The 12,734-nt window shown below is 38.4% G+C and overlaps 2 protein-coding genes across 2 annotated transcripts in view; one reads left to right on the forward strand and one right to left on the reverse strand.

The window, feature by feature from the left end:
* The window catches only part of Rab3GAP1 (RAB3 GTPase activating protein subunit 1), a 217,164-nt gene extending 214,224 nt beyond the window's left edge, over positions 1 to 2,940 (forward strand). The window contains exon 16 of the mRNA XM_072303011.1: positions 1 to 2,940. Within this exon, the coding sequence (XP_072159112.1) occupies positions 1 to 228 (228 nt within the window). The 3' untranslated portion in view covers positions 229 to 2,940.
* LOC109032672 (B-cell linker protein) overlaps positions 2,834 to 12,734 on the reverse strand; it is a 26,249-nt gene continuing 16,348 nt past the window's right edge. The window contains exons 4-5 of the mRNA XM_019044916.2: positions 8,722 to 8,870; positions 2,834 to 3,550 (exon numbers count right to left, since the gene is read on the reverse strand). Of these exons, the coding sequence (XP_018900461.2) occupies positions 3,422 to 3,550; positions 8,722 to 8,870 (278 nt within the window). The 3' untranslated portion in view covers positions 2,834 to 3,421. The remainder of the gene's footprint in view (positions 3,551 to 8,721; positions 8,871 to 12,734) is intronic.

Consider the following 12,734-nt stretch of genomic DNA (forward strand, 5'->3'; position numbering starts at 1 on the left):
GTGGCAGAAATGATATCAGATCCAGAGCCAGTTGCTGGCGAGCCGTGGGATTCAATGAGTTCATCCATGTGGGCTAATGCAGAGCATGAGAAGGAATTTATTCTTCGCTCAACAGCTTTTCGCCCTGCATCGTGTTCCGCGCTAACTCCTCAGAGGCTCACTGTCCACGTCAGCAAAGAGCAGTTTGCCATGGCTGGGTGCTGGACTCAAGATACTACTTTTCAGTGAATTAGCCCATCACAAACTTTAGGCTTTTTTCTGCACTGGCCTTGTTTTAACTGTGATGTTTAATTATATTAGGTTTACTTATTCCTAAATTTTGTCAATTTTATTGATGCTGCCCATTTCTTGTGCTCAAAAAAACACAAGTCACAGTGCTATCCTGAGTTTTATCATTAATTGTTTCATATGAATCAGAGTTTACTATTTTTAAGGAAGTAATTGTATTCCTCTTTTCACAGTGGTTCATCAGTTTAAGTGTCAAGTTATTTGCCCTATTTTTTTTTGAAACAGGGTATCCACAACTCAACTCCCTGAAAGTTTTTCACATGCCAGGGTGCATATTTGTGTAACAAAAAATTTATCTACACAGGCCATCTGTGGCTGGTAGCCTCTTTTATTGCAAATACATTCAGCAAGAAAACTTGAAAGTTTAGACACCGTTAGATTTTTGGCCAATATGCGCCAGAATTCCGAATCAAAACTGAATATAGAGAGAAAAAATTCACACACGCATTTCCCTCAGAGAGATAAGTGCCTAGCAGTATATCTTTTTGTTTGAAATTTTGCTTCCATGAATGTTTTCCCTCCATAATGTGAATTTCAGTTTTAAATTGAATTCTAGCACACATCAGCCAAAAAATCAATGGTGTCTAAATGACAAGAGCTCACAAGCCTGCTCAATTTTAAAGCCTGCTAATTTTAAAGTTGGCTGTGAGGCATTCAATTGAGTAAAATAAGCATAGAAATATTATTTAAATGAAAAAAATTAACCATAGGCTTTTACCAGTCTTAGTGCATCAATTTTTTGTTTTGTTCCTGCCTCAAAGTTTTTCAGTATTTTTAGAGGAAGTTAGTCAAAATTTTGGGAATTTCAGTCGTAAATTTCTGGTACCTTAGTTTCCTTTAAAAGGATTTGCATACCTGAAGAAATGAAACGTAATTCCTGCGATTGTCTTCCTGAGATCTGATTCCGAAGCTCAGTTTATATCATTATCAAGGGTAGTGTAACTACCCTTTAAAAGTTTAAGCTTATCCACAAAAAAATTATCCATCTGCATTTCAACCGTGGAGAAGAGACTTTCTCAGCAGTTTTTAACCTTTACTATTTATGTAAAAGCATGGTTTTTTTCAAATTATGGTTTGAAATTTACTTTAAATCATAAAATATTCTCTTTGGTTGCTTTAATTTTGGGTAAAGTCATTTCTTGTCTTTACCAGAGTAGGAATGGCAAGAGGCAGTGTTGACACCATTTTCAAAAATTCAAAATAGTTTTCCTCATCATTTTTTTTTATGTATCTTGAAACCGACTTTTCTTCAAAGCTGCTCTCTACCATACAAAATATTGCTACTGCAACATCCCCTTAATTTTTATAAAATCATTGGCTCATTCGATTTCAAATAATAGAACATTATATTAATCATCAAGGCAACGTCTTGTAAAATTTTTCAAAAACTACAGTGGATCTTTAGTGGAGCCTTTTGTCTGTCTTATTTTTAGGAATTATTGTTAAGTTTTATTTATTTACATAGTTTTCATAGTTGCAATGTGATATTAGGATGAAAGTATATGAACAAAAAAATCTATCATCAGTGCTATGTACACCTGAGTTCAAAATTATCAAACTTTCAGCTTAGTTTAGTTGTATGGTTCATATTTCCCCCAAATTCTTTGTCTAGAATGTCAGCTTGTTTACTTTCTTGCATTTAATAGTTTGTATTTCAAATAATTTACTCTGTAACAGTGACCGGATTTGTGAAGGAGAACTTATATTTCAGGAGAAAATTTTCCTCAAATTTTTTTAAAAACATAGACCGCCTTTTTTTTAAGAACCTATGAATTTTTGTCTTCGAACTACAAGGACTCGTATCTCCCTCAATTCGTGAGCTTTTAAGGTCAAACTTGTACGCAAGTTTTCTGACTATCTTCCTCCATACTTTCGCAAAAAGTCAAGAAAAAGGTTCTACCGGAAGATAAGGTCAATTAAATTTTGACCAACATCATATCTTATTCAGCTTATCTGGGTGGCTTATTTTAATTTTAAATAAGGTTTCACACATCAGGTCACAAATATTTTTTAAAATATTTTTTAAGTGTACAAGCGCACAAATTTAATCGAACATTTCCTAATCTCTGTTGAATGCTTGACAAGATTGATAAAGTAGATTTTCACGCACTCAGTCATATTTAACCTGAAACAACCTAGGTAGTTACATTAGACGTTGCTTAATTTCCTCTCATGTTTTATTTTTTCAATAGAAAACAAACCGATATTTTAACTTAAACTTTTTTGAGAATGCTCCTCATAATCCAGGAGAAATATACAGCAAGTTTCAAGGTGGTATATCGTTTGGTTTCTGTTAATAAATGCGGACTTGAGATGAAATCAGGCTGCAAGAAATGTTTTGAAAGATTTAGATTGATTGAAGATAGAAGATTAGATTGAAATTTTTGGATTGATTCAGGTCAAATATTTCCCGTTGTTCCGGCAGCTCTATGAATATTGTATGTGAACTTAAGAGCTCTGAAATAATTTAATCTTCCAGAAATGCTACATTCTGTTATGTATTTATTTTATACTTTTATTTTCTTAAGTATATAGGTATTTCAGATTTGTTATTTATCTATGATTTCATTCAATTTATTGTGCAACTGCTAACATAAAAAAATGAATTGCTAACATTTAAAATAAAATGAAGGGAAGAAAAAACTGTTGAAATGTGTGTATCCTCTCTCCTCCTTCACTAGGCTGTAAAAAGTTGTGTATCCTTATTTTAAAATTCAAAAGATACCACAGTTGTCATCTCTCGCACGAAGGAACAAATCTCTATGTGATGTTTCTAATTTCACACTGACATTTTATCGTTTTAGAGAAAAATTGTAACATAAATTTTCTAAAATTTGTCGTAATTTTTCCTCCTTTTAGTAGGAGAAGATTTTAAATTGTTAGACAAATACATGCATCGGTTCTCCCTTGAAAAAATTCAATCTTTGTAGAAATATCAAAACAGCGCCATCAGGATGTGCTTCTTTGTGTGGAAGACCAGCCCATAGTAGCCCTTGGCCCTTTGGCCATTATATTTGTATTATATTATGGCCATCAGCACTTAAACTTTGTGTGACGTGGATGTAGCTTTGGATCTCTTTCTCTTTTGAACGTGGAGTAAAGTGCTGAAACGAATTTTGCCGACAAGTATTCATTAGAAATCCTGTTTTGGTGGCGATTTTGTAAGTTTCACCTCCCGTAGTGCTCGACAGGATCCTCCATCCGCTACAATGATAGGATTTTTTTCGTAATATTTGATCAGGTCCAAAATTGAGGGAAAGCACTGGAAAAAATAGAAAATAAACCAACAATAACCATCACTGCCAAAACCGATACGGAAACATTTACGTTAAAATTTTCACTTTATGCAATGAAATACTATGTCAATTTAAGAGAGGAATGGACTCAGGTCATATCAAAATGTTGTCCTTGATGGGCCAAACCAGGATTTTCTTTTGGTAGAGCTTAGAAGGGAATCCCACCAAGGGAGGGTCTATCTCCTATCAAGGAGGGGGAAGGGGAAAATTTTGAAAACTGCCTATAGAGAACTATAAAGCTGTGCGTACTGAAAAATTTATCGAAATAAACTCTTTTAGGCCAGCATGTTTTCCGAGATAAGCACTTCTGCACTTTCACCATAATCTCATCAAATCCAAGTTTTCAAGGAAAACCTATGTGTTTGGCCAGGCTTCTAAAGATGATCCGCAATGATTTACTCTTTCTTCTGTGACGAACATGTAAATTCTGGATAGAGGAAAAAACATGCAAGGTATTCACCATGAATAAGCATTCGCTTAAGAAACGCCTCCATTTTCAGAACGGGACACTTTCTTCACAGCACTAAGCAGATTGGTTTTACAGGATATTTCGTCAAAGATTTTTTGTCCTCGCACCTGTTTTTTCTAGTAGTTTATGTCCATGCATGTTTTCGGCAAGGAAGTTTTGGTCCACTTACCAATTGAGACGCAAAGTTAATTGGTCTCCATGCAAATACAAACGACAATTGCTCACAACGTTTTTGGATGAAAATGTATTATGTCTCGGAAGAAGCTTGTAGTTTTTGTTTGTTTGGTTCAACGGAGAAAAATATGTGATTGAGTTTTTTGGTAAAAATGGAGGAGCGTCTATTCCATGAGGGAAAATTCACTTGCCTCAGCTATAGGCTTAAGATTTTTCCTGTGTACAATAACTTCCTGACGGTACCGGCGCGGCATGTCGCGGCGCTTCGAGCTACTATTTTGACACAGAGGTGTTGCACAGTATCATACAAGATTGAAGGCACCTCAACGTATCATGATTGATGGCATCTTTCATAAGTGCGAAGTTCCCTCGCAAATTAAATTGAGTAACGACGATGAAAAGAGAGTGGCAGTCGAAAAACTTACTAAGTCCTAGTATCTGTATTCAGTAACGTTTAGCGTGATGTCTGAACTTCATTAGAGGAAAAGGTGACTTGATTCAAGCAGAAATACGCTCAAATTTACCGCCGGAAAGATATCCTTATGAATCAATACTTAAAGAAAATAATGCTTGTTTGAAGTACAAAATATACTTATATTAAAAGAAAACTCACTTACATCAAGCAAATATCCGCTTTCACTCAACTATTTTTTTCTTCATTCACAATAAAATCTTCTTGACGGCATACTCAAGAATGTTTTTGCCTAAATTGAGTCACTTTCTTCTCTGATGCAATTCAAAAGTTATGCTAAATGTTATTAAATACGGATGCCAGAACAGAGTGAGTTTTTGGACTACCGATCTCTTTTAGTGCCGTAGTATCTTGATTTATTTTGCGAGGAAAGCTCCGTTCTCTTAAAGGATACCAGTCATTCTTAATAAGTTGGAGCGCCTTCAATTTCGTATGATACTGTGCAACACCTCTGTTGTGAAATAGTTGCTTGAAGCGCCGTGGCACGCTGCGGCGCGGCGGACGACCGACCAGCGCATTGGCGCCTACAAACCTAACAGGGATACTTCAAGCATTGCGCAATGCGTGAAGTATCCCTTTAGGTTTGTAGGCGCTAATGCACATTTCGCGCTAGCAGCACACCGCTCCGCTGTGTTTGGTTCTAATATTAAAATTCGCGGAGTCAGTATTTTTCAGCTCATGATTTTTAATTGTTCGCGCACTCTGCATGCACTGAAAAAAACGTTTCCTAAATTCAAGGCGACGCCGTGTTGACCTAAGAAAATTGGATACTTGAAAAAAGTGGACAAGAAACGAAGTCTTGAATGAAGAAAACGGTATTGCCTTGGTCGACGAAAACGCGATTTCTTGAACCAAAACTCCTGTTACATTGAAGCACGAAAACGTTTCCTTCAAATTAGGAAACACCGCCGCGCGAAGAGTTTCCTAAAAGTAAGTAAGTGTTGTGTTGTTTTCAGGAAACGTTTCCTCGAAAAAAAAAAAGGTAACAGTACCTGCAAGCGTTTCCTTAAAATTAGGAAACAGCCGGTCCCGCCGCGTCGCTGCCTTGGGAATCGGCTCCCCGCCTAGTGTCCCTATCCATACCCGTTGAAGCGCATACCTCTATCGTTGGTACTGCCGGGGATGATTTCCTTCACGTAGTTGACGCGCTTCGCGCTCCCTCTGGTATCCTGATGAAGAACTCCGTTTCGCCCTGGCTGAGATTTGATCCGGTAACCTTCGACATTGTCCCGGGAAGAGTGAAATTCCGACAACGTAGTCCACTCGGCCATCCTACCCTCGCGAGCGATGAGGAGTTATTTTCCTATGTTAAACCTATTCGCATCTATCTCTTTGGCTACACAGATGCCCACCTGCTACCGTTCAATAGCACTTGGGTTTATCTAGCAAATACTACCTCAATTATCATTTAAATATATTAAATATCCACATATTTCCCTTTTCTTTCTGTTTATTAGCCGGTTCTCAGATATTATTTAAAGACCGTGGGCCATCGCCGCCATAACTTAACCAATTCCCCTTTCTTTTTCATTCGGAAATAGTATGATCATGGAGTAAATTATTTTTTTATTTAAGTCTGGTTAAAGGACAGATTTTCATACGTGCCTCTCAAAGGTAAATTATCACTCATTCGATTATCCAATCTGACGCCCATATCATTAAGGTTAATGCGTCAATCAAAGAGGCTCGTGTGAGAACCGCTTCTGCTCATACTGAAAGTAAATATGATTTAAAATTCCAATAAAGTAGGTATAGACAAAATAATCCAAGATTATTTAATGCTGGTTATAAAATTGGCACATAAAAGATTAATGATCTTTATGGAGTTTTCAAAATGTACTCGGAATAGCGGTAAAGATGTGGTGATAAAGGCATGTATAGGTAATACTTTATTGAGCACATATCGGGCCGAGTCAAGCTTTCTGGGATTTGAAGACACTTAAAAATGTTCGAAGCTACGACCAGATTCAAAGAGTGTACTTGCAGTAAAATGTTGAAAAGCTTCACATTATTTATTTTTACCTACATAAACGAACGCACGCTTTTGTTTAGAAAATTTAAAGAAATTTTCGTCGAATCAGAAAATTCACCGAAAAATATTAAAGGAACTTTGGCTCTGATCCGTGCATTTCTAGAAAGCATTCTGACATTTTGGACCGAAAACAATATTTTTGATAAGGCACAAAAATTGCGTTTTTTCAAAACCTCCAACTTTCCGACGCGTAAATCCCTTACGAACAAGAGATAAATTGATTAAATTTAAACATACTGAATTTGTTTGGAGTGGAGTGGATCTTACGAATAACGCCATCCAAGCGCTTCGGTCGGATTTCTGTAAAGGACCGTTCAAATAATATGCAACGCTCTAACGGAGAGAAATGGTCAAGGAGAGAGTTACGCCGTTTTGTTTTTACGTGTGAAAGAATAGGGACCTACGTCGCAAAAGTGTTACGAGGGAAGAAGTGAGTGGGGTTCCAAAAATTGGAGATTTAGCGTTACGTTTTTTATGAGCGTGATGTCACTCATGGGCGTAAGGGTGCATCGAAATTTTCACGTAGGTAAGCCGTAGAGAGCATGGTGGTATACGGACGGAAGGGCTCATCATCTCAAAGTGTAGATGCGCCCTTCCGCCAAAGGAGCGACGGTATATTTGGAAGGCCCCTCTTGAGCAACTCGCCGAATACATGGTGGTGTACGGCACGTTGCATCCACCTCCTCAGTAGGCGTTTGGTAATTTTTTTGTTTCCTAATTTTAAGGAAATGGGTTTCTTCGATCAACATCACATAGATCCTTAAATTGAGGAAACAGGAAATGCTATGCCCGTTTCCTAATTTTAAGGAAACTGATCTCTTCAAACGACACTCCATGGATTCTTCAATTCAGGAAACTGCTTTGCCTCTCTCCGTTTCCTAATTCTAAGGAAACAGGGTTCTTCGATCAACACCACATGGATCCTTAAATTTAGGACACAGAGGCGATTCCCTCGTTTCCTAATTTTAAGGAAACAGTTTTCCCGTTTCAAGTATCCGTTAGTCTGTTTCAAGAAAACGTATACGTGGTTCAAGAAAGCATGGTTTTCTTCACTCAACACAATTTTGTTACCTTGGATCGAGATAACTGTTGGCTTGTTCCAAGCTAACACCGTGTTGAAATTAGGAAACTTTTTAAGGATACATGTTTCCTTAAATTTAGGACAAGTTTTTTTTCAGTGTGGATTATTCTCATTTAAATCGATGACAAAAAAATGTTTCAAAGGAAAATGTGTTTTGTAAATATCAAGGTGGTTCCGTGTCAAAGTTAATGATTTCCAAAGCACATTAATTTGTTCTTTTATATATTGTGCTTTTACTGCGCTACAGCGTAGTGTACGCGCAACCAAACACTCAAAATTGGACTATTTGACTCTAAAGGATCGATGTACAAATGGGTTAAAACCAAAGATTCTGTGCTTCTTGATTCTTTCCCTCTTTCATTCTTTTTGTAGTTTCTTTCAACACAATTATGGCTTATTGAAATTAATATCGATGCCATCCCTTGGAAAAGGTTTTACAAATAGTTCCCATCTTTTTAAAGATGTAAATATTTTTAAAATGAAGTAATATTTTCATCAAAAAAAAGGTGCCTGCAAGGTATATTTTTAATAAAAAATTTGAAGGATAGAAATAAAACCAAATATTCACCAATGACAATTTGAAAGGATGAATCAAAAGAAGAAAGTAACCTTTCATTTAAAAAATGAGTCACCATAGTGACCTCCTCCTCTCTCAATTTCCTCATTCGATATTGTCAAGTATAATTTTACATGGACTAAAATATAGCGCTTGGACCAAGTAACTATTGCTTATTTTACGTGCGGACGTAAACTACTGGACGAAACAGATGCGCGGACAAAAAATCGTTGACGGAATGTCCTGAAACCATAAGATTTAAAACTTAATTTCAATGTTGCATTTTTCACCCTCGGTAATTTAAGGAGATCTCTAAATCCGAAAGCAGGGGAAAATAATTATTTCTAACTCACCAGCTCTCTTGGTTTCCGAGTTCCTAGAGCATATAGTCTATCCGGCCGCGATCGAATAGGTATGTTGTATGCCTGACCAGAGTTCCATAGTGTCAGCGTCAATGATGATGGGCTGGAAGATGGCCGAACCAAATAACAGCCATCCTCACCTGAATAGAACGTACGATTAAAAAGAGTAAACTTGCGAATTCAAGCATCATATGTTGGCAAATGAGTTGTATTTTGATCATTGAACCTTTTCGATCAACAAACACGACGCAATGGAGCGATTAGATGGAAACTTTAAAAAATTCATATTTTTTATAAATACGAAATGTAAAAGTTTAGGAGGGGCTTCAAAACTTTTTTCGTGAGATTTCCTTCAAGAATCACCATTCGAACTTTAAAATGTAACAAAATGCACATGAAAATTTCCAGTTCTAGTCAAAAACTTCACAATCGACTTCTCGGATTTCCTCCTTTCCTTACGCGCGCTGGAAGATACCACTTTTTCATGGAATCTTAAAACAGAGCGTTAACAAAACGAGAAAAATTCGGAAAAACTGGAAGAACTATGGATTTACAAATGCTCCACGAGCTCATCAGAATTCGTAACCCGCAAATAAAAGAACGAATCCTTGAAAACGAGCAAGGCTGTCAAATATGCTCGTTTTTCGGCTCAGGAAGCTCCGGCGAATCTCAGGATAGGGCGCAATCGATTTCCCGCTCCCGATTCCGTAGGATTCGACACTAATCTCGAATTTCTTTTTCTCGTCCAAAATCGAGAAAAATCGACAGGGGCTAGGCCTTGTCTCCACGAGCCGTTTCACGAGATTTGTCCCAGGGAAAAATCCCACTTACGAAGTTGGGAAAAATGTTGAGTTAATCAATATTTTTCCCAGTACCAAGTATGGTACTTGTACCCCTAGGACCCACTGAGAGAAGAAGAAGAAGTGAAAACAAATTGTGCGATATTTTATTCATTACTACATAGTTAATGTTTCTTTAGTTAAAATAATGTGTCTAATTGTCAATTGAGTGCAATTATTATTTTAATCCCGGTTAAATACTCGACTCTAATTTATCTTCCCGCGCAAACTTGTCGCAGGACTGTATGAGCCCCGTCCCGTGGAGACGGTAACTGGGAAAAATCCCAGAAGTTTCATTCCTGCGATTCGAACTTGGGACAAATCCCATGAAAATGTCCCGTGGAGACAAGGCCCTATATGGACTAAATTTTCCGTATCAAAATCGAAAGTTCTTTGATCGGGCTCAAAGCGTGCTAGTTCTCTTGGAAAAGGACGTATTTATGCTACGTGGAACTATGAGCGATTAATTTGAAAGATGGAATGTGCTCGTTAGTTGCGGGCCATACGAATGAATGGGGCTTTAAAAGCGCTAAAGGCGTCCGCGGCAATCGGTGAGACCGGGCACGAGGGGGGAGATCGGTGGCGGGACTCTTTAACTCATGAGCCCTGTCCACAGGGCTTTTGTCACATGTCCACGGCTCACGAGTTAGCGCTCAGTTCCTTTTGATTGAATGTCAAATCCCGCTTTTCCGTTTTATCAAAAGGAACTATAGCCACTTTTACATTGTTTCTTATGCAGCTTCCACGAGCACACCCCATCTTTACACTTGCACATAGTTCCATTTAGCATAAATACGTTCAAATGATCCTTTGAGTCAGATTTCCCGGTTGGAAAAGCTCCACGAGCTCATCGGAGCTCAAAATCATCGGATACCTGGATGCTTGGAAGAGGACAAGCACTGGAAAAAAAGTAGCTTGGATCTAGAGTCCAAACTCTTGAAAACATTGACAAGAAAAAATACTCTTGATTCAATCGGATTGTTGCTTGAATCAAAAGGAAATCGGCTTAAATTTAGAGGCTTGGCTCTCGATTTAAGCAAAAATCCGATTGAATCAAGAGTATATTTTCTTGTCAATGTTTTCAAGGGTCTGGACTCTAGATCCAAGCTACTTTTTTTTGCAGTGAGGGGAAAATGACGCGATCCTTTCGAATGAAACGAGTGGTTGTCATAGACTAATAGGGAAAATGATTGTTTAGGGTACTCGGGTTTAATTTTAGGGTTGCTCTTATTTAGTCTATCGCCGAGGCCCTTTTTTAAATACAACCACTCACCTCCACCAATAGGATCGCAGCATTTACCTGTCCTCTTCCATGTCTATTGCTGAGTCTATCAATTTCAGCGATCACCCTGCTGTACGCATGGCCAGCGTCCAGCGCTCTCGGTCGACCACGCTAAGCCTCCTATTTTCTTTGCTTTGCGTTTGAGTCTCCAAGAAATACTACTTCCAAGTGAAGCACAGAGCGTCTGTATACATTACGTAGGCGCTATTTCTTAGTACGTGTTCGCTCTTAAACGAGCATACCTTTTTTTTCTACGAAATACCTCTGCGGGCTGATTATTGAAATTGGTAGACAAAACTATAGACAGTGGAGACACAGGGAAAATGTAGCAATCCTATCGGTGGAAGCGGGTGATCGCAATGGACAAATAAGGAGCAAGAAAGAAAACTAGGTAACGGCAACCCACTGCCACCAAAAAGATTTCTCCATTCTCTTCTTGTCTTTTTGTCTATTGCTTCGTAAATCAATTTCAGTCCGCTGCCAGGGTGGTTAATAAAGGAAACGGTTATCTACAATGAGGCTTTATTTTCTGTTGAGCTACAAAATGTGAAAGGGCAAACGGTTTTTTTCACACAAAAATGTTTCGAGTACTGCAAAGAATAGGACAGAGGCAAGACATCTTTTTTACAAGGTTGTAGTGTAGTTTTCCTCAGGTTCCGTTATCAGACACCACCCAAATTTTCCTTTCAAACTGGTCCCACTTCATCATTTCCATAAAACGATGTTACTTTGCCATTTAGGGTTAAAAAAAAACCCAAAAACATTCTCAGAAGCTCAGTTCCCTCCATTCTCTCAAAAAATGAATTAAAAAAAAAAAATAAAAAATAATGGGTGCCAGAAACGCATTCTCACTTTTTGCGTCTGTTCAATTTTTTCGACTCCATCATTTCTTTGATTAGATTTGTCAGAAGCTCTAACCCGAAAACGAGACAACTCGAAAATAACCCGATCAAGAGACCCAGAAACGCAGCCTGTAGGTCCACCATGCTGAAAGCCCTGGGAAGATCCACTTCCATCTCGAATCCCGGTACAAGATTGCGATTGGGAGCCGCCAAAGTGTCCATCATCCTCTGTACCGCGCCGCTCTCCACAAGCGAAGTGAGGATACTGTTCAACTCGTCGAAATACGGGGTGTTCTTCAGGACCCGGTACATGAGCGGGTAGGTCAAGATACATTCCTTGGTCTGATAGACCTGCACAGGCTTGTCCATCCAGTCGGTTTGTAGTAATAGGTATCTCAGGGACGCAAATTCCTGCGGGACGCTCAATAGAAATGCGCTGGTCTCGACTGTGGAGCGTAAATTTTTCTGAGCCGCGATTAGCTTTTGGGCAAGAACCATTTCAAAGGTATTGTACGTCATTGTGCCGTTCATTTCAAGAAACGTTTTCCCCAGCGCTAGTCCATGACGCTGAAGGCCTGTTTGAGAATTGTCCTCATTGTCACAGAGATCGTAAATAACATCCTCATAATAATAGAAGGTGTCGGTAAATTTAGTTATTAAAGTTTCAGAGAAGTCCACATTGCGAAATAGTAAGTTGTAATCGCGCACTTGCAAAAGCAGATCCGAGCGCTCTAGCTCCTCAAGCGTTTCTATCTCTGGGTATCGGATGTATTCGCTGAGCATCGTGAACATCACACTCTGATAAACCGTCGCAATTATCAAAGTGAAGAAGGTTAGGAGGATGAAGATTATCTTGCCTGTGAAGAGCTTACCGAGCAACACGCGGGAAGGACTACCGCACATTAAATACGACCAAACTGCCATGGATACTGACGTTTCCTCAAATGCAAGCAGCTCCTGATCGGTATAAAGATCGCGCAACGCTTTGTATTGTGAAAGTTGAAATAAAAACTGAAGTGTAACAAACATCGCGATCGTTAT

Source organism: Bemisia tabaci, chromosome 7, assembly GCF_918797505.1.
Source record: "Bemisia tabaci chromosome 7, PGI_BMITA_v3".
NCBI classification, from domain to species: domain Eukaryota; kingdom Metazoa; phylum Arthropoda; class Insecta; order Hemiptera; family Aleyrodidae; genus Bemisia; species Bemisia tabaci.